At 43.9% G+C, this 22,732-nt stretch overlaps 1 protein-coding gene across 1 annotated transcript in view; it reads right to left on the reverse strand.

The window, feature by feature from the left end:
- Positions 1-22,732, reverse strand: part of LOC147701048 (ly6/PLAUR domain-containing protein 3-like) — a 475,830-nt gene that overhangs the window by 189,161 nt on the left and 263,937 nt on the right. The window contains exon 3 of the mRNA XM_086929844.1: positions 14,687-14,869. Coding sequence (XP_086785970.1) covers positions 14,687-14,869 — 183 coding nt within the window. The remainder of the gene's footprint in view (positions 1-14,686; positions 14,870-22,732) is intronic.

Raw genomic sequence — 22,732 nt, forward strand, 5'->3', positions numbered from 1 at the left:
TCTAAAAACTAACTGCCCTTCAGAGCCAAGACAGTGAAGAAAAATGTTTTTCTTTCTTTCCGCAGACATGCGTTCTCCATCCATGGCTTTGAGATATGTGAAAAATTCCTCTTTCCATCTTGTCCATGGGATGGGTGGATCACCCTTAGACTGTAAAAATTTTGATGGTGGATCAAATTGCATGTTGGCAGTAGAATGAAAATAAATGTCCAAATAACTGTTAAGAAATGACACTAAACAAAAAAAAATACTAAAAATATCCAGTAGATGGCAGTCTAATGAATGGAAAATGAGCCTGTACTGAAGCTTTCCATAGACAACTCCACAAAAATAGTTAAATTGTAATATAGGAGCAGTCTGGAGCCATAAACGAGTCACTGAAATAGCACTCCAAAATAAAGAATATGCGCAAAATAATAAATGTAGGAATAACACACGCAATAAGAGAGAGCGTGTAAAACAGTACCTTAGTCCTTTTAGTTAGCGCGAAGTTATGGAAATGCGCTTGCCCGGTGAAAAAGAAATGATTCTTCGTGTGGCACTCCCTCGGTGATTAAGTTGCTATGGCAACGAAGACAGCAGGCTTGCGTGAAGCGCAAGGGCTTGGGATTCACTGCACAGTCATACGCGATGACGCGTGATGAGTCATAGAGGTTGTATCCCAGCAGCCAATCAGGGGCAACAAACGCTGGAAGACGCTGATTGGTCTAAGCGTCGGTATCTGTTGACGTAAGCAGCTGTAGTTTTCACGAAGAAAAAGCAAAGAAATGCATAAAAATAGTTAAAACGCTGAATACTTAGCGTAGTTTCACCGGACTTGGAGGAAAATAAATAGGAAGTACTTCGTTTCACTCCAGAAGGACTTTTGAGGCTGATAACTCGGATTCTTTTGATTTCTGCTCCTGTGCTTCGAAGAGATGTGGCAGAAAGTAGATGAGAGTCCCTCGTCGCCAGTGTAAAAAAGTAAGAAGCTTCTTTTATAAAAAATAGTATTTTATTTCAGGTATGATGGAAGGAAGCACATCACATCCGTTAGGAAGGAAGTAAAAGGAGATATAACAGTTGGGGCAGAATCTGGAACCAAGGATGTAGGATGCAGGCACGCATCACACATTCCAGGCTCCAGCACAATGGGGTAAAACATAGAAAAAGAACAAGCATTGAAAAAGCAAGAATGCAACAACGACACTCAGCTCATCCACTCCCTCAACAAAGACCCCACCACTGCCAAACTGAACTTTCAGAAAGGAATGCAAGATGTCGCAGTCTGGATGACCAACAGTTGGCTCAAGCTCAGAGAAGACAGAAGTCCTCGTCCTCTGCACCACCCATTCTGCATGAGACAGCACCTGGTGGAGACCGCCCTCGGAAGCCCACCTACCCCCTCAGACCACGCCAAGCACCTCAGCATCGTACTCGACTCATCACTCACCATGAACCGACAGGTCAATGCCATCACCGCCAGCGGCTTCAACACGCTCTGCATCCTTCGCAAGACCTTTAAGTGGATCCACCCTGATGCAAGGAAGACAGTCACCCATGCACTCATCACCAGTAAACTGGACTATGGAAACGCACTCTATGCCAGCATCAACAAGTACCTACTCCGCAAACTCTAGACAAAACAGAATACTGCTGCCAGACTCGTCCTTGGCATCCCCGATATGAACACATCAGCCAACACCTACGAAGTCTCTACTGGCTCCCAGTGGAGAAAAGAGTCACTTTCAAAATCCTCACTCACGCCTACAAATGCCTACACAACAACGGACCCAAATACCTCAATGACGGAATCAACTTCCACGTACCCAAAAGAAACCTCCAATCTTCCAACCTCGCACTGGCCGAAACCCCGCGCATCCACAGAGCCAGAGCAGGCGGAAGATCCGTTTCTCACATTGCAGCCAAGACCTGGAATGAGCTACCAGCAGACATCAGACGCGCCCCCTCCCTGAACACCTTCAGGACGACCCTCAAGACCTGGCTGTTTGGCTAAATAGATCTGCAGACACCCCCACCTCCCCTTAGCGCCTTGAGACCTTCACGGGTGAGTAGCGCGCTTACAATTCCCTGATTGATTGATTGATTGATTGATTGATTGATTGAGGATTGACCTGTGTTGGGGATGCGATTTGGATAGTTTGTATGCTCTTGCTTTGCATGCTTCATTCAGCTACAACACAGACTGATGTACAAAAACACTTTAGAATAATTTGTGGTCAGTCGGTGCTCCCTTAATTTGGCACTCCTTGCATTGCCATGATGTATGCATACACAATATATGGGGCATGGCTGACTGTTTTTGCATGTCAGCAAATTGTGCGCTTTCACAAGTGAGGGCAGGGTCATCTGTCATCTATTTGTACACCTGGTACATTTTATTGTATTCAACATAAATGTGGCACAGCAGTGTCATATGTTCTGTATCATGTACTTAATTGTGTCTGATGTGTTTTGCAACATCTATGATTCCAGCATGCCATGGTGGTTTGTGTGATAGTTTCATGGCTCTTCCCTTGTTGTGCTGTGTTTCACATGTGTTGATTGATTTGCCCTGTGTGGTTGTGTGCCTTGTTTGGACCTGTTCGTATGACATTTGCTACCTGTGCATTGTATCAATTTTGAGTTACGTGCTTGTGCACTTGAGATGTATGGTGTGTTCAGTTTGTACATACCAGCAGCAGTCCATTTCCATAAATGCCATTCTCAAACCGCTGGTTGATGACCGATTGGCGAAATATAAATGAATCATTTATTTATTTATTCATGTCTAAAGCGCATGGTTACGCCACCCGGCGTGTCCCCGCGCTGAATTGGACTTGTTACTAGAAACTCGGTGCAAACATCTCCCAGAGCTCAGACGCGGGAGGAGCGTTTGACTTTATTTGCATCACAGTACAGAGGAGAAGAGCACGGTTTTCAGTTTTTCCCTAAATGTGGTTTCACATTGCTCGACTCTTAGAGTTTCAGGGAGCTTATTCCACAATTTTGCCGCCATGTATCTAAAGGACCTTGACCTCATTCTGGTGGTCCGTATTCTAGGGATTTTTACCAGCGCCCTTCCTTCTGATCACAGCTTGCGGCCTGGGATGTAGTGTACTACTAAAGGGTACAGGTATTGTGGTCCTTTTTACGCAAGAATTTTTTGGCAGTGACACAGTGCCTTAAATTGTACTATTTTTCCTACCGGCAGCCAATATAAGTCCTTCAACGCTTTTTTTGCAGATGCTCTTTTAGGGAGATTCAGTACCAGCCGAGCTGCGGCATTTTGTACTACCTGTAGCTTGGTTAGACCCTTATTTGACGCTCCCAGGTATAATACATTCCCATATTCTAATTGGGATGTTACCAGGGCGTGCACTATGGTTTTCCTAGTGCTAGATGGAAGTAGGTCTAATATTTTCCTCAACGTTTTTAGGGTACCGAAGCATTTACCCACTACCTGTCGTATCTGGGCATCGAAAGATAGTTTAGTGTCTAGCCAGACACCCAAATTTATTACCTCTGTTTTTGGAGTTGGTATGGGACCTAGTACTTCTGGCCACCACGTAGAGGACCATATGTTAGGGGTTTTACCCACTATCATCACCTCTGTTTAAGTTCCATTCAACTTCAGGCAATGATTGGACATTCATTTTGCCACATCCTCCAAGCATCTCGAGAAGTTGAGCGCTTTCTGATTGTTGTTTCCGGAGAGTGTTACCATCAGCTGGGTATCATCAGCATATGATACGATGTTTACCTGATGCTATTCTACCAGTTCAGCTAGAGGTCCCAAATAAAGACTGAAGAGAGTGGTGTTCAAGATTGACCCCTGTGGGACTCCCTGGGATAGTGCCACACTTTTTGATGTTTGCGATTGTTGCAATACTTGTAAATTTCGCGATGATAAGAAGGAAGTCAGCCATCGTAAAGCAAGGCCTTCTACACCGCACTCTTCCAGTCTGTGCAAAAGCAGCTTATGTGAGACGATATCGTAGGCCGCACTTAGGTCCAGTAAGATTATTGCAGCTGTCTGCCCCTCATGCACACTCCGAGGGAACTTGGCAACGAGATTGATGAACAGGCCCGGGTGGACCACAATTGCCTGAACGTTGATGGAGTGTATGTGCTTACTGTTCCGGTAAATGTGCGCAGTGTCTGCAGGAGCCAAAAGTAGGACATGGATGCAGTCAATGGCCCTCAACACATGCGGAAAACCAGCAATGTCATAGAAGCCTTGTTTGTTCTCTATTTGTTCGTGTTCAGTGTTGGGGAAGTGTGGATGCTCTCAGGCTGATGATGGCATCCAAAACCTTGGGTAGAATCCTGGAGAAGGATGACTGTGAGACTCCACCCACTCTGGCAGTGGTTGGTTGGAAGGTACCAGAGGCCAACATGTGCTGCACTGCAAGTAGCTTTGTCTGCAGAGGGATGTTTGTGCTCGTATCTTGCCTGCAGCATCTGTGTGAGTATGCGTAAGATAGAGTTCCTCTTCAGCCTGTAGTGTGCTATCACACCCTTCGGCTGGAGAACTATCAGAGTGATGCCTTGGCGGTAGACCCATGCTCTTCTTTGGCGCTGCCTCTGTGGTGGTCCTGGTGGCACAGGCAGTGGTGGTTGTGGTCTTCTTGGGGCTCCAAGGTGCAGGAGTAGTACCTCCTTGGCATCATTTGGTGTGCAAAGGAGGTTCTGGCTTTGTCTCCCTTTTATTCTATTATTTTTGCTCCAGTTTTTTAGATCAGCTTTTTTCTGGTCTTAACCTCTTCCAGGCTCATGACGAGCTGGGCTCGTCATGGCGTAGCCTCCTCGCACGCTGATGCCGAGCCCAGCTCGTCATGAAACATGGGATTTTGAAAATCTGAGCATGCGAGCAGAATTCTCTGAGCGCGGATGCGGTTAAAAAACAGCTGCTACCTGGTCTTATCTGGAGTTTTTTGAGACTATCGACGGACAGAGGATTCATTGTAAATATCGCGAAGTGGGCTTAGCAGCAATTTTTGTGTGGGTATGTCCATCTTGCATATCATTTTCGTTAAGTCCCGCTAACAGAATTGACAATCTGGAAATTGCACGTTGACGAAGGAAAAGTGCTGCTAACTGCAATTAGCAGCAACTTGCAAAGATTGCAATAAATAAAAAAGTTGCTGTAGCGTCATAAAACTGATGCTACAGTGTTTTTAACTCCTTTTACATATGTCCCATTATTTCCTCTTTTGAAGATAACCTTTTTAGAGGAGCAAATTTCAAGAGAATTACTGTTTTGCTAGATATATGCTGTATTATACGCACCAATTCCTACATAAATTTTACCCTAACTTCCTAATCAATGTTTCAGATATAGCACACTTGTGTACGGAGATCATATTCTCTATACTTGTCCAGTTTTTAGGTTTAAATCTTTTTTATTGATTTAACAACAAGCAAGTCAATTTGCTGTGGAGGAAACATCAAATCGTGGGCTACGCAGAGCCCGAGCAGGTGACTTGGCACAAAGTTCAAACTGAGGATATAAAGAACAAAATAAATAATCTCCCCCATTCCCTCTACCCCCTCCCCTTGCCCATCCACTGCAAATTAGGAATTGTGTTTGGGCGTAGAGGGGTTCACCATTGTTTTGTGTCCTGATGAACGGTAGTGTCGGATGTGGTGAGACGTTGGAGACGTTCTTATCTTGGGCACATAAGTTCTCGGAACTCCTGGGCAAGTATGGCTAGGAGTGGCTGCCAGAGGTCTCCAAAAGTCGACCCTTTCCCTTCCAGTGTAAGGGATATCTTCTCCATCCCCAGCACGTGTAACAAACGCTGGAGCCAGCCCGTGTTTTAGAATCTTTTTAGAGCCAACTAATTAGGTTTAGAAGCCAAACGTGTATCTTTTTATCTGTCTCAGTTGCACGATCACAGATTTTATAATTGCGGAAATCGACAAGGTGCTCACTGTTTCTTCAATGGCAAGCTGAGATGGCTAGGGTAAGAGAACTTGAATATTCATGTGCTAAAAGGAATAAACAACTAAGGCGATTACAACAGCTATGGTTCTTTTTACCATTGAATGAGGTTCTGGTTTATTGTGGAGGAGTGTGGCTCAAAGGTTAGAGCGGCAGACCCTGATGCAGAGTTCTGGCCCGGGACCAGGGTTCAATTCCCGCCTCGGCGGGTCTTGGGCTCAATTTCCTCGCACCTGTTAATTCTTGCCTCGGTGCCTACTCTAATCACGGGTCCCACGCTGCAACTCTGGGCAATAGCTTGCTTAACCTCCACACCGGCCCCAACAGCGCTAGGATGCCTGGCTTCACCCTGGGGGTGCCCAGGAGTGGACACTTCACAGGGAAAGCCAGGGGGTTCCACAGCGGTGTAAGCTATAGCGCCAGGAAACCGCTTGGTGACAGTGCGCTCTACAAATACCTTGACATTTACATTTACATGGGAGGTAGTCATTGAAAGGGGATTGGACACGCACTGGCACTTTAGGATGTTTAATTGCACAAGCTGTTCATTATTACACTTTATTTGTATACTTGGCTGCACATGGTCAGATTGTTTTGCTCCCCTTTATAGGAGGGGAGACACAGGCATGATGAACTGTGGACGGATAAGCTGCTAGCAGGTCCCCAGAGGTTCCTAGGTGCCAGATGAGGTGTTTTAAAATGCTTGCCACAAACTTTCTGATATTTTGTCACGTATTTTAAACTCACTGCCCCGTAAACCCATTTCTATTGTATTGTTTCTTTCAATTAAGGATTCAAACGAATTGTGACAGTCACAGAATTTTTCACGCATTGTATTTTGAAAATTGCATGCATTTTATCTCTGAAAATTGAATTTTAAAAGTCTCTCTGCTCATACCTTTTATGCCACTTCAATCGCTCACTTCCTACCCCGGTCCCCTACCGCTGTTGCTGATAGAGTGGAAAAACGCTAGATTCCCCTCACTTCAGCCAGCACCCTTAGCAGCAGTCATCTTGGAAGGGAGATGGTCTAGTCTCTCCCCAGGGTCTCCAGCCGCACAGTATTAAAGTGGGGAATGGCGCCGACGCGCAGCGGACGCGTACAGCGGGAGCGCTGAAGGTGCACCAAAGGCAAGCCCGTTGGCGCCCGGAACGCGTCCAGCACCCGAGATGCTGCCTTTTTTCCCCTGCCAGCACCTCACTCAGGTCTCCATATTAGCTTTAAACAGAAACCTCTCTAACTGCAAAAACGCACTGGAGGCAGCAAACTAGAAAGGGCAAGTATGTTGCAGGAACTGCAAACAAAGTCTCAGGCCCACACAGGACGCAATATCGGAAAACATCACCAAACTAACTGGCATAAGAAGTGGGTTAATAAACACTCGTTTGTTGTGTAAACATGTCCAACATATCTATTATCGAATTATAAATGCTAAACTTGATTGCCTTTTTGTAACCAAAACCTTCCTGAAGGTCTGGTGCAAGTCAGTTATAGTTAACGCCTTCCCCTCTGGTTACCTTATCCAGAGATTATAAAGACCAGAACAGCAACCTGCTGTTGTTTGATTTCATAAATGAAGAGTTACCAGACGCTTTGTTTTTAACCGAGACCTGGCTTCACGAAAGCTCTGGACCTGACATTGCTTTAGCCGTTCCTAACGGCTATGTGATGGTACGTCAGGACAGGGTTTCCGGGAAGGGTGGGGGGATCGCTATTATTTTTAAATCTATCTACCAATGTAAGTTGGAGTCGTTTTCCCTCCCTGGATGTGAGGCCCCTCTATTTAAATTAACGATCGGTCCTCAACTAACGCTTACTGGTCTTCTAATATATCGCCCTCCGGGCAATGCTGACCCTTGGATATCGTCTTTGGACGATATTATATCCCGTATATTACTTAAATCGGCTAATTTCACCATTCTTGGTGACCTCAACATTCATCTTGAGGACGCTGAAGGTACCCTCAGTCAGTCGTTACTGTCAGATCTCGAAGTCTTCAATCTTTCACTTCGAAACTCTGGGGCTACCCATTCAGCAGGTCACCTGTTAGACCCAATCATTTCTAACTTACCCTATGACTGCTCCCAAAGGGCCCGCCCACTAGAATGGACTGACCATTTTGCGGTACATTTTGTGTTACCTCTTCGTTCATCTAATGCTAAGCCTTGTGCTGGTAAGAGCAAGCTTTCTTATCGGTGGGACAAGCTTAATATGGTGGCATTTAATCAACATCTTTCTGAATCTATCCCGGCTTTGAAAAAATCTGGATTAGAATCTAATGCTGCAGTGTCCCAGTGGCTAAGGGATGCTGTAACTGCACTTCTCCCTCCCATGTCTAAGAATCACAGATCTCTTTATCCTCCCGCACCTTGGTTCTCAGAGGAGCTAAAATCACAACGAGCCAAGTGCAAGGCATTAGAAAGAAAATGGAGGCGTTTCTATTCAATCCCCAGTAAGGCAGCTTGTAAAGAGGCACTAAAAAGATATCATGTTAACTGTAAACTGGCCAAGGCCACTTTTACGGCATCTACGATTACTCAAGCCCAGAATTGTCCGCGGACTCTTTTTACAATGATAAAGAAGCTAACAGGAGCAGACACGGTACCTTCTCCTCCGGCTTTGGACAAACCACAGTGTGATGCCATTGCTGATTTCTTTATTTCTAAGGTGGAGTGTATTCATGAATTTTTGTCTACCTCCCCCCCATCTGCTGAGTCCTCACTGGTGGTTACTTCTGGGAGTCCCCCCCTCCCTTCAACGATCATCAACGACTGGTCTTTGTTTGATGACACTACCTTTTTATCGTGCCTAAATAGTATCAGGTCAGGCTCCCCTCGGGACCCTGTCCATATGAAAATTTTAAAACTGTTGGACCTCGAGCCACGGAGAGTCCTGATGAGACTTTTTAATACCTCTCTTGCAAAGTCTACAATGGCACAGGAGTGGAAACATGCCATGGTCGTTCCCTTGTTGAAAAAGACCGGCGCTGACATCACGAACCTAGCAAATTTTAGGACCATATCCCTGCTGCCTGCATGTTCTAAAATTTTAGAACGACATGTGAACACCCAGCTTAATTCGTTTGTCGAAAATGTGGGATATCTCCATCCGTCCCAATCCGGGTTTCGCGCACATTATTCCACTGAATCCGCACTCCTTGGGGTGACGGAGAGGCTTCGGCACGGTATAGATCGCGGGGAGACCTTTGCACTCATCCTTTTGGATTTGAGTGCAGCGTTCGATACCGTGTCTCATTCCATCCTTCTTGACTCTCTCCGCTCCCTTGGTGTTGCTGGATCTGCGCTGGCCTGGATTGCCTCCTTTTTAAGCGGACGCACCTTTCAGGTATTTTCGACAGAAGCTGAATCTGCTGTCTACTCATCAGCATACGGCGTCCCCCAGGGGTCGATTCTCAGCCCTTTGCTGTTTAATATCTATATCAGACCCCTTGCCACCATCGTGGAGGACGCCGGCCTAACAATCTATTCGTTTGCTGACGACACGCAGATAGTGTTCTCTCTCTCTAGCAGTGAGGGCCACGAGGTCTCTGCTTTGAAGTCTGGCCTATCACGCGTTGCTGCCTGGATGCACGACCATCTGCTCAAGCTCAACAGTGATAAGACCGAGGTTGTTATTTTGGGCAAAAATAAAGATCTGTGGGGCCCTCGACATTGGCCCTGCGACATGGGTCCTCTGCTGAATCCAACCCCCGTAGCCCGCAACCTCGGCTTTCTTATTGACGATAAGCTCTCAATGAGACAGCAGGTAACAAAGGTCGCTGCAATCTGTTTCTCCATCTTAAGATGGTTGCAGAAGATCTTATGGATGTTACCCTGCTCTACTCGGAGAACTGTCGTCCATGCTCTTGTGATCTCCCGCATTGACTACGGGAATGTGCTTTATCTTGGGGCCGATAAGGCCTCAATAAACAAACTCCAGGTGGTGCAAAACTCATCTGCTCGTTTATTGTGCAATGTACCCCGGAGATCTTCTGCAGCCAAGGCTCTGTGTGACCTTCATTGGCTTAAGGTCTCGAACCGCGTACAATTTAAAACCTGATGTCTTCTTTTCAAAATTCGGCAGGGTTCTGCTCCTAAATACCTGCAGAACCTGGTTCAAGTCTATGAGCCTGGTCGTACTTTAAGATCCTCCACCAGTGGCAATCTCTTGGTCCCTAGAATTAAATTGGCCAAAATGGGCGGCCGCTCGTTTTCCTATCTTGGTCCAAGGATGTGGAATGCTCTTCCGCCAACTCTGAAATCCGAGACTGATCTCCTCTCATTTCAGAAAAAATTAAAGACTCTTTTGTTTAATTGATCCTTCTGCACTGTCTGTTCTGTTTGGGCTTTTTGCTTGCTTTCTTCTCTTGTCTGTCCCTGGCGCCGGGAAACCCATTGAGGGTAGCTGTGCGCAATACAAGTTTAGATAAATAAATAAATAAAAAACCTGGGGGATGCCTAGCAATCATTCATCGCAGTTCCCTGAAGTGCACAACATCTCCATTATCAGACATCAAAGGAGCAGAAGGCATCAGCTTCTGCTTCCAACTAGAAGACTCCTTTGCATTCACAGGTGCATTACTCTACCGCCCACCGGGGTCATACAAGGCCTTTCCAGGAGACATAGTGAGGTCGCTCACTCCTTGATTCTCCAATTTCACCCTTTTGGTAAATATTAATATCCACCTTAACACACACAATGAAATCATGGACACTCTTGGCCTAGAGCAGCAGATTTCTTCCGCCACCCACAACGCTGGCCATACGCTAGATGTTATCTGTTCCAACTTTAAAACCCTTAATGTCAAGACCCCAGTTGACTTAACTTGGACCGATCATAAGCTGATCCCTTTGAAATCACAGCCCAGAGCACATCAAACACCAAGGGACACGACAGGTCCCTGCAACGAAATAAGCCAAGGTGGAAGAAAATGACAGCTCATCCTTACTTACATCCAGCTGCGTTAGCTTGCAGACCTAATTTGCAGGAGATCCAAAAGTAGACAACCAGCTGTTCACGCAGTGGCTTTATACCCTGAGGGACCTTTTTGCACCTTCAGGTTCACAAAACGGCCGAACCAAAAAGAAGCCCTCCGCCCCATAGTACTCGCAAACTCTGAAAGAACTACAAACCTATTGTAGGATCCTAGAACGTAAATGGTGTCGGACCTACAAGCAGATCGAACTAAGTAATTTTAAAAGGGCCCCCATACCCAATAGCCAAAAAAGCATACTACACAGGTATATTTAAAACTAACAACTCTCACCAAAACACTATCTTTAAGATAGTCAACACTTTCACTAATTCCAAAGCACTACAACAAGAGATCCCCTCATTGCAATCTGTTTGCAATAGCATAGCAGACTATTTTGAACAGAAAGTTCTGACACTACAAAAAGATTTTACTCCTCCCCCGTTTCCATCCAACAACAATGACGCCACTTTAGGCAAAGATAAACCGACCCTGCAAACTTTTAAACTGATCGGCCATGACGAATCCCGTCAGGTGATCCTTACTACTAAATCAGGTTCCCCCATTGACCCCTTCCCTCTCTTGATCTTACACACTATAATCGATGCTGTGAATCCTATTATAAACAAAATAATGAACTCCTCTCTGTCATCTGCTATGATCCCGGCAGAATGGTAGCTCGCAGTAGTCAAACAGCTGCGAAAGAAGCAGCTTGTGGATCCTTCTGCCCTCCCCAATCTAAGACCTATCTCCCTTCTGCCATGCCTCAGCAAAATCACAGAAAACCTTGTTAACATCCAACTTACAACTTACCAGAAAGACGCAAACTTGCTTGACCCCAACCAATCTGGTGTCAGAGCTCATCATTTAACAGAGTCTGCTCTATTGTACCCGGCTGAATCCCTCAGAGCAGCCCTTGATCAAGGAAAAAATGCAGTTCTGGTTCTATTAGACCTGTCGGCCGCGTTCGACACGGTCTCACATGCCATTCTCCTAGACCATCTCGAATCCTACGGCATTTCCCATCTTGTCTTGGCCTGGCTAAAGAATTTCAAGCAGTACCGCAGACAAGTTATCAAGCTTGGCCAATTTACATCTAAAGAAAAACCACTGCTCTCTGGTGTCCCTCAGGTTTCCAGTCTTAGCCCTACACTTTTCAATGCCTATATAGCCCCGCTGATCAGCCTGATATCGTCCTTCACATAAAGACCATCTCATATGCTGATGATACGCAGTTAATTTTTGTATTGGACAAGAGCACCACTCAGGCGGAAGAAAACCTCTGCCTATGTCTTACCGCCACTTTCCATCGGATGAAAACTAATCATCTACAGTGTAACTCGGAAAATACGGAAATACTACCATTTATAGCAAGAGAATACCTTTTCCCCGAACATCTGGTGGGCAGCTGACACCACTTCCTCATCCAATACAGTTACATTGGTCAGAAACCTAGGAATCAAATTCGATGCTCCACTCTCCTTCAAACAGCAATCACTGGTAGTTGCTGGAACCGGTTTCCAGAATATAAAATCACTCAATTCTTTTTGGGATTTATTTCACATCTCAGCCAGACAAACAGTAGCATTTGCCCTAGTCACATCCAGATTAGACTACTGAATTAGCGTCTACGCAGGCACAAACAAGTAAGTCTTGCATAAGCTCCAAATTGTCCAACGCGCAGCAGCACGTCTAGTGCTGAAATGGCTGAGGAGGTCTTCTGCCTCAGCAGCCCTAGAAACTCTCCACTGGCTGCCAATTTACAAAAGAGTTTTGTTCAAGATCCTAATAATTACCTTCAGAATTGTCCACTCCTCTGGCCCACACTACCTTCGAACTAGATTCACACAGTACATACCTTCCCGGGATCTTAGATCGGCTAACGCAAATCTGTTTAAAATACCAGCATTCAAATATATCTCAAAGGGAGGAAAATCTCTCGCAGTGATAAGCTCCGGGGCATGCACCAACCTCCCTAACCAGCTCCCGCAGTTTAAGTCCAAACACTTTTCAGGAAAGCCTTAAAGACCTGGGGCCTCATTTATGAGATCTTACGTCAGTGTTGCGCTTCCGATGCGTCACTTTTTGTGACGCATCGGCGGCGTAAAACATGCCTCCTGTTGCGCACTATTTACAAAGTGACGCATCTAAGCAGGTGCGTCACTTTGTAAACCCCTGCCCTACATTATACCTGCGTCAGGTATAATGTATGCAGGGAGGGCGTTCCCCCGCAAAAAGCCTCGTAGAAGTGACGCAGTGAATTCTATGAGATTTCCCTGCGTCACTTCTAGGACGCCATTGCGTCAAAATCTTGCGCCTGCCTCACAGCAGGCGTAAGGCTGACGCAGGCCCTTTCACATGGGGCTTGCCCCATATGAAAGGATGCATTGCTCGAGTTGCGTCACTTTTGTGACACACTCCAGCAATGCGTCACTTTTGCGCTTACAGATACGTCAGAAATACTGACGTATCTGTAACTCCTTGCGACATGATGTGTCATACATATGTTATGACGCATCAGGTATGTCGCAAGGAGTGCGCACTGAGAAGTAACGCATTGCTGCTTTCACGCAGTGATGCGTCATTTCTCATAAATGAGGCCCCTGGATTTTCTCTGCCCTAGACACCCTATGTAGAACCTTTATCTAATTGCCTTACTGCTCACACAGCCACCCAGTACTGTTCCTTCTCTGAGATCCGCTTAGCGCCATGATGCTCCTTCGAGTGACAGTCGCACTCTACAAGTGTACAATTACATTACATTACAAATAAGTATGGATAAGGCAGGGGCTGTGGCACTTTACTTGTTTGTGTTTTTGCACTAAGTATGATTGCCTTATTTTTCGGGTGTAAGTAAGAGTAGTATTTGTTGTTTTGGCAGCAGCAATGCTTGTATCACTACTATTGTACTTTCTCTATTTGTATGGTGGTATTTGAAATGTTTTCTTTCTCTTTTAAACATTGTCGGGGTGCAAAAGGGGTTTGCTTGAGAGGAGCATTTGTTTGCCAGTGACTATAGTATTTTAACATCTTGCGGTTTTTGTTTGTACTGTCTAGAAATTGTTTGTCCTCTTCGCCTTATTTATGCTCATGTATGTAACATCTATGTGTCTGGCAGTGGATTAAAGAGGCCTAAGGTTTGATTCAGGAAACACTGCCTTGCTCTTCGTTGTGCTGACATTTAATAACACCTACAGTGCACTTCTGAGCAGTGCTTTAGGCACCGGCACTCTTTACTGTACAAATTAAGCACTCGTTAAAGTAGATAATTTATGAATAAAATATTGTAGTTTCTGTTTATTTGCTTAACAAACATGACTTGATCAAATGTATGAGCGTGCGTCTTCCCTTGATCTATTTTTCAAATATGGAATAGATAAAGAAAACCTAAAAGATATTTGATATATTTACCAACACCATGCTTTAAAGTGACATTTTTGTTTCTTATAAATAGAAACATTTAAATGCAGACGGTGAGGGGATTCTTGTAGCACTCTAGAAATGGACTAAGTCAATCAGTTCCTTCCATACAGTAGTGCAAAGCTCCGTTGGGCCTTTCAATTTGAGTGAAATTCTCTCTCATTGAGTTAGGTCTCTGGTGTTGAGAAGCCATGTGTCGTTTCTTGAACTCTTTCTCCTTCACTGACATAATTCCTATTAAGAGCCACGGTTAATGCCCTTTTCATAAAAGAGACCAGTTATTATAATCTTATATTCATTATTAAATTTACAGAAATATCTTTTCAAAGAGAATATGCAGGAATGTGGGTACTACTTAGAGAATTACCAGGTAAGAGGATTGGAGGCTCTTCAAGGTAGTCTTCAATCACCAAGGTATTACAGAGGTCTTCAGAGCAGGTGTGGACTTTCACACGTCTTGTCGAGCGACTGAGTAAGCCCTCTTCGTTCCAACCGCTGGAGGCGATGCCAATGTCACACCCCTTTATTGCTGCTGACACATTTTGTTTCTCTGATATTACAGAGGGAGAAACAGGGAAGAAAAAACATAAACCTCAAATGAGTGCCCAGCAAAACCAGAGGCCGACATATTTATCAGAGAATATGAACAGATAGACATTTTTTATGAAAATCAACAAGTAGGTGGTGTGTCGCGCACTTTTACATACTGCCATTAACACAGAAAGTAACATCGCATAAGGGTTAAGGGAAAAAGACTCATAAAACTGATCTCTCTCACAAGCACACTTACACCGATGAAATAACTCAAAGTGAAATGTATAACTTCTTGGGAGGTAGGTGTACATGAGTTGCACTGTCGGTTCTAGAGGTAGCAGACCTAAAATCGGAGAATCACAGTATTCAAAGCTTTGGGGCCTAGGCATAAACTGCATTTTGTAGTACATACTACAAAATGCTATTCACATACCCATGCGCCAAGATGCTACCAAGGGAGCGAAAGTCGTGCTCTACAAATATTCATTTCAATTCAGGAGGTCTATGCCTATGTTGTTTTCTGCGTGGAGATCTCCACCCTGATGGCAAAGATCTCTGCAGATGTAAGCATACGTTTAAGTAGTAAATGTGGGATGGATAGAGGAGAGTTGCTGTAAATCTGGAATACCTATTACTAAATGGGAGGGGTTATGGGACAAATAAGGAGGGATATAAAGGGGGCTATGTAGAAGTTTTGAGGGGGGGCAAACAACCACCCAGAAAAATGTAAATACATTGTTATTTACAAACTGCCCTTCTATTGGTAATGCAGCCAAAAAGGACCCAACACAGTAGTAAATGTACTCCATTTCAGAGCTGGTGTAGGTCCAGCACTACCCAAGGCCAACACCCTCCCATACGAAATAATGGCAGTAAGGACTAAACATTAAAACCAAATGGGAGCGAATGTTAAAACAAATTAAATAATTTAAACAATTTAAACATATAAATACATTTTACTTAATATTAAAAAATGTTTATAAATAGAACATGTTTCATTTCATTTTGAAATATTGTATTACTATTTTGTAAATTATGTTTAATAATTATTAATACGTATATTTTTTTACATTAGTTTGGATTTTTTTATGTAAACTTCAGGAAAATAATTTTATTTTCATTGACTGTATTTAAAATATTAAAATTTGTAATTTAAAATTAAGTTATTAATGATCTAACTTTTCTATATTGCTCTACATATGAAGTAAAATATATCTAAAATAAATACATGAGATTTTTAACATTAATATTTATTTAACATAAACATATTGTTTCTATTTATTTGTTAAGTTTAATACACATTTATGATTTTCCCTACATATAATCTCAATCCCAGAGGTCTCTGTCAAGTATGTAGAACTTCATATGTGATTAAAAAGTCACTACGAGTAGTAACTCAAAAGTCATATTTTACATTGCTACTTGGTCCACCCCATTTCAAGGGTGTGGTAATGTAAGTCTACACTTTACCCATAAATGGTGAATAGCAAAAAGTAGTAAAGTTGAAGTTACTCAAAAGTGTGGATTTAACTTTAGAAATAGGCCCCTTGGAATTGAAGTCTCAGTGTATATGCAACTTCTTGTGGCCACTAAATGGCATTCACAACATATTTCAGAATGGATTATGAAACAATGCCTCCTTTGGTTACATGGAAAGTTATTGAAATTGGAATAAACTAGACTGGCAAACCTGAACAGTCACGTTGTGGCTGTTTTCCCACAGCCATTTATAAGCTTTTGTGTAAAATGTAACTTGTGAATTTCAGTGTTTTTAGGAGTTAAAAATTATATATTTTAAGTGACATTTTCATCTAACTATAATGTCACTTGAACGTTTTTTTTTTTAGTCAATATATATTTAATATAACGTGAGGAACTTAAAATTAAAGACATTATTTCACACAAAAGCGAAGAGTGGAACATCTCAAGAACCAGAAGTGACAGGAGATATGTCACTTGAAGCTGAAGATCTGAATTTTCTACATCAATTACATTTGCTAGAGATGGAATGTGAAGGGATGGTACAACCGGGGTCAGTAAAAGAAACAGCCGAAATGATGGGCCTGGACATATATAACAGCAAAAGACTCCATTCAAACCAAAATCGAACTTTGTCCCCATAACACCAAAAGGCTCAATTGATGCACCCCTGACCCTGCTCGCAGGCCAGGTCACCCAGTGCTGCCAGCCAGCTCCACCTGATCGCCTACCGCTGCTGGGCCAAACCCGAGTTTGCGCCCTCTCTGCCCTCTGACGTTTTCACTGTTTGTTGGTCTGTACTGTATTTGCTGCTTAGTGCGTCCTGGTTGTACTCTATTTGCTGCTCTTTCGCCTCCCCTTTTTTCCGCTTTTGTGCGTCATGTCCCCCGTTTCATCGCTGTTTCCCGCCCAGCGCGTCCACCCCCACTACCCCTTTGCTTCTGTGCCCCCTACGGTCATGCCTCCTCGCCGCCCCGCTCCCACCTCCCAGCTGCTCCTCTCTCCCTCCCTGCCTTAAATGGCAGCCGCTGCGCGAATGTGCCGCTGGCATGCCGAAGGCGCGCCAAAGGCAAGCCCGTCTGCGCCCGTCCGTGCCTGGACCACGCCCAGTGCCAGACCCCCTGGACCCCGCGCACGCCAAGACGCCAGACTCCGATATGACACCAACACCCTCCTGGCTCTCAACACCGGCCGAAACCACCGCTGCTTCCACGCCGCCCTGAAACACACCCAGGGTCCCTTTTACTGACACACCTGCCACTTCACCTGCAACAGAACCACCAAACCTCCTAGGAACAGACCCAACCACCTCCGCTGCATACTCCTCAACACCCGCTCCGCACCCAAATACGCCGTCGAGCTCTGGGACCTACTGGACACCACCGCCCCAGACATTGCCTTCCTGACCGAGACCTGGTGGACTCCCCGACATAAGGGAGGCGGCATCGTCCTCATTGACTCCAATGTATATGAAGCAAATATGTTAAATATGCTAAATGACACTATGTTCTATAAAGAAGTCCACAATAATCCAGTAGATAAGGTAGTTAAAAAGATTCAGCAGCTAACAAAGAGAGCACTAGAAAGGAACATTATAACTAAAAAAGAACATGAGTTCCTGAACAAATCGCAAGGCAAAATAGCATGCATTTATGGTCTCCCAAAAATGCACAAAAATCAACAGGATCCACCCTACCGACCTATAGTCTCAACCATCGGGACTCCGACGGAAGCCCTTTCAAAATATGTGGACAATATATTAAGACCCTACATCTCATTGTCTCCATCCTATATCAAGGATACCGGAGAAATCATTGTAAAAGTGGAAAACCTTAAATTTAATGAAAATAATGATCTATTAGTGACACTTGATGTGGAAGCGCTATATAGCAACATCCCACAGAAAGGAGCTTTGGATGCCACAATGTGGTTTATAGATTTACACACAAAATACCCTGTAATAAACAGTTTGTATATGAGTGCCTTTCAATAGTACTACAGGAAAATGTTTTCCAGTTCGGAGACCACTTATATCAACAGATAAAGGGCGTGAGCATGGGGGCAGCCATGGCTCCGTCTATAGCTAATATATATATGGCTCTGTTTGAGGCTCGAAATATATACAATGAGATGGCCCCCTTCTATGAGTCTGTTTCCCACTGGTACAGGTTTATTGATGATATTTTCTTCATCTGGACCAGTGGGGAACAGGCTCTGGGAGAATTCTTAGCGTGGATCAACCTTGCAGATGAGAATCTTCACTTCACTGCCTACGTTAATACTACGAAAGTGGAGTTCCTGGATATATATATCAAGAACGCAAACAACAAACTAGAAGTGGACTTATACTCCAAGCCTACATCAAGAAATACCTTACTTCATTTTTCGAGTTATCACCCCAGGACCCAAAAAGATGGGATTCCCTTTTCCCAGTTCCTGAGGGTGAGACGGAACTGCACGAATATCAAAGATTATGACATACAATCAGAAAAGATGAAACAGAAATTCCTCGATAGAGGATACCCACACCGCTTAGTACGTGATGCCTACAAGAGGGCCCGATATTATGATCGGGATGCACTCTTAGGTTCTAAAAAGGAGGTCCAGGAACCAAAATTAGTGTGTGTCACACGACATTCAACATTAAATGCAACGGTTAGGCAGGTAGTGAATGCCAACTGGCACCTTTTAAATATAGAATCAACTAAACCTAAGCTGAAGAAACCTATGTATGCACACCGGAGAAATAATAATCTTAAAGATCTTGTGGTTCGATCCAGATATACTGGTACCTCTGAAAGACAACCATTCGTGCAGAAATCCATACAAGGCTCGAACGCAGTAAAAGGCACCTCAAGATGTGGCTCTTGCCACTCTTGTGATGGTATAATACCAGGGCAGACATTTCAATTGAATGAATATAATATCACAGCTAATGAATTGTGGACATGTAACACAAGCAATGTAGTCTATTTGCTCATATGCCCTTGTAATTTAGGATATGTGGGCGAAACCTCGAGAGCAATTAAAACACGGCTAACCGAACACAGGTCAGCAATCAAAACTAAAAAACTGACAGCCCCACTTGTTGCACACTTTACAGACTTTCAGCATGCCCCATCCGATATACGGTGGCGTATTTTGGAGAAAATTCATACACCCAGCACTAAGGGAGGAGAGAAAATACGTAAAAAGCGAGAAGTTTTTTGGATCTTTTCTCTTAAGACCTTTAGCCATGGTCTTAATAACGAATTGCCCTGGGAAAATGCAATCATATGAGAAATCTAGGAATCATAAACTGACTAGGGTAAAAATTCCCTATTAAATAAGAAACGTATACTCCAAATAAGATTAGGGCGCCCTTAGTAATCTGATATGAAAGATAAAGGTCCCATTCACATTTAAAATGCTCCCCCTCTGTCCGATGGTAATTTGATGACAATGAATGTAATATATATACTCTGGTTACCACCCAAAATTTGACTATTGTGGAGTACTTATCTCAAAATTAGATATTATCAGGAGGCGCAATGAGGAATCGAACCGATGAGCCTAAACAAATTCATAGGCGGAAATACTTCCTTTCCCTTTAAAAACTCGGCACTCTTGCTAGCCATTAATATCGGCCCTCTTTAAAAAGACCTTAGAGTGAACTAATCAGCGCTGCCTTTCCGGAAAACTGACCTGCTGGGAGCGTAACCCCTATCGGCAAGACCCTTCGTTTGTCCCGGTAAGCTATCGCGTCTGCCGTTTTGGCTTCATTTTAGGCTAAATTAACTTTGCACGCATTGTTAAATCCTTGCTCCTTTCATGGTAGGAGTAACGGACGTGCTACATAAAGAGAAGACAGCGCTTGCATCGCCATCGCCGTACTTTAGGATTTTGAACCACGAGGGGAAACCGGCATTAGGGATTATCAGCGCTGCATTTGCTGCAGGTAAACAAACACGTAACACGGAGCGCGCCATAACCGTAAACGTTTTACCCATTTAGTTAAACTGTTTAAATTAGTCCCCCTTTGAAATCAATAACGTATAAGTGAGAAAAAGGTGTGAAGCTGTAGAGCAGCGAATGGTAGCTCTTGCTTAAAAATAAATTTGTTTTTAGTGTAAAATAGAACAAACACGGAATAGCTCTTAAAATACTCGCTCTCCTTCTTCGTTAACAGAAGCCAAATTAAATCGGCAATTCGTCGGAGGGACAGACACGACGCCCAGATACATACAGATAAAAAGTGTCTAACATCTAATAATCATGAGGAATGAGTGACACCGCTACAAGGCAGCGCCCAAACTAACCTTGGTAAGCATCAATAACAGCTGCATCCTATATGCAGAAAATATAGGGAACCTTAGTGAGAACACTAGCCCGAATTTATGTTTATTTTATTTTTTATTACTAGGTTTTTAACAGTATAAAAGTACATTAGTCGTGGTGTCACAATGAGATACAGACCCCAGATGAGGAATATACCATAACTCTCTAGGGGTAAGTTATCATAAACATGCCCACTCCAATACATAAATAAATATATAAGTTACTTTTAGCTAAAATGTATGTTTTTTTCAGTAGGGAAGTGTCATCTCTCTGGTCTCTAAAAAACCCAATCCTACAAGAGAACAATACTGCTTCTGTACATAAGTACTACTTTAGGTAAGAAAGTAAAATGCATGGAATCATGGTGTTAGCAACCTGATTGGAATAAAGGCTATTATAGAACACACTAGGAGTATTCTTTCTGTCCTCTTTCCCTACCCTTTGTCTACTCTTGCATGTACAAGCTGATAGATTTTCTCAGAACAAAAATCATAAAGAAAGTGATGTAATCCTAATGAGTAAATATATCATGAAAAAAGAACAAATAAGTACCATATTAATTCTCTGAATCTGTGATTATGAAAACTGTTTTTACCTTTGTTTAATCACACTAAAATGAATTATGTAAAATATAAGTGTGAATCATGTAAGTAACTTGTCATGGAGTAAACCCCCCTGTTTGCACACACCGAACATAATAGGGTTGTTCTAGAGAATTGTTTTTACGCATAGGTGTTTGTTATGTATAATAGGCGGTATATCATATATTTGAATACCTTTTTTACCAATAGAATTGTGTAAACAACATGAAACTAGTTCAGTTATATCATTTGATGATAGGAAATGAAAATAGTAAAACACTGTTATGATCTCTTTTACAGAAATTGATGGTAAAGTCCTGATGAAGGCATACTCTTAAATGTCGAAACGCGTCGACTGGATACCATCTAATCTTTTTTAATTTCTTGTGAATACATATGTATCACTTTATTGTTATTTTATCAAGTCTGATTAATGCACTGAATTTTATCATTCTCTTTTTAATTATATTAAAAATGTATTTTTTCTAAACTGCACTAGTTTGTTTGTTTAATCTATTGTGTAATTAAGTATATGCCTGGGAGCGTTATTTTACATACATTATTTCCCTGTCCCAGGATATTTATCCTTATCAGGGGGTCCTTGTTGCTAACACAGGACTCCCCGACATCGCCATAGCCATCCCGGACGCCTACAAGATCTCCGGCAGAGACCGCACCAACGGAATGGACGGAGGAATAGCCATCGTCCACAAGTCCACCCTCCAGGTCAACACTCTCGCTGACGACTGCCTCAACTTCGCCGAGCACCTTCACTTCCGGATCCACACCGACCCCAACACCACCCTCAAAGGAACACTCGTCTACAGACCCCTCGGACCCCGGGCCCCCTTCAGCAACTCCATCGCCGACCTCGCCAGCACCCACGCACTCACCTCCACGGACTACATCCTCCTCGGAGACTTAAACTTCCACCTCGAGAACAACAATGACAGCAATTCCACCACCCTTATCGACAACCTCGGCCTCCAACAACTCGTCACCGAACCCACCCACGCCGCCGGCCACACGCTTGACCCCGTCTTTTCCACAAGCACCCACATCGCCTTCAACCACACCACCGAACTCAACTGGACCGACCACCGCTGCATCCACTTCACCTTCAAGAAACCAACCATGCACAACTGCACCCAACAGCTCCCCCAACCCTGCTGGAGCAAAGTCATCGAAGACCAGCTAACCTCCACCCTCACCCAGAATACGCCCACCAACCCCACCAACACGGACGCCACCACCCGAAATTTCAGACAGTGGATAGACGACTGCGCCAACACCCTCGCTCCGCTCAAGAAACCCTCCATCAACCACCCCAGCAAGAAAGCCGCCTGGTTCACCGAAGAACTCCAAACCTCCAAACGCACTTGCCGGAAGTTGGAGAAGAAATGGCTCCACTACCGCACAACAGACAGCCACGCAACCCACAAGGACGCCATCCGCAGACATCACCACTTCATTAGAACAACCAAGAGATCTACCTTCAAAGC

The sequence above is a fragment of the Lissotriton vulgaris genome, chromosome 7, assembly GCF_964263255.1.
Source record: "Lissotriton vulgaris chromosome 7, aLisVul1.2, whole genome shotgun sequence".
NCBI classification, from domain to species: domain Eukaryota; kingdom Metazoa; phylum Chordata; class Amphibia; order Caudata; family Salamandridae; genus Lissotriton; species Lissotriton vulgaris.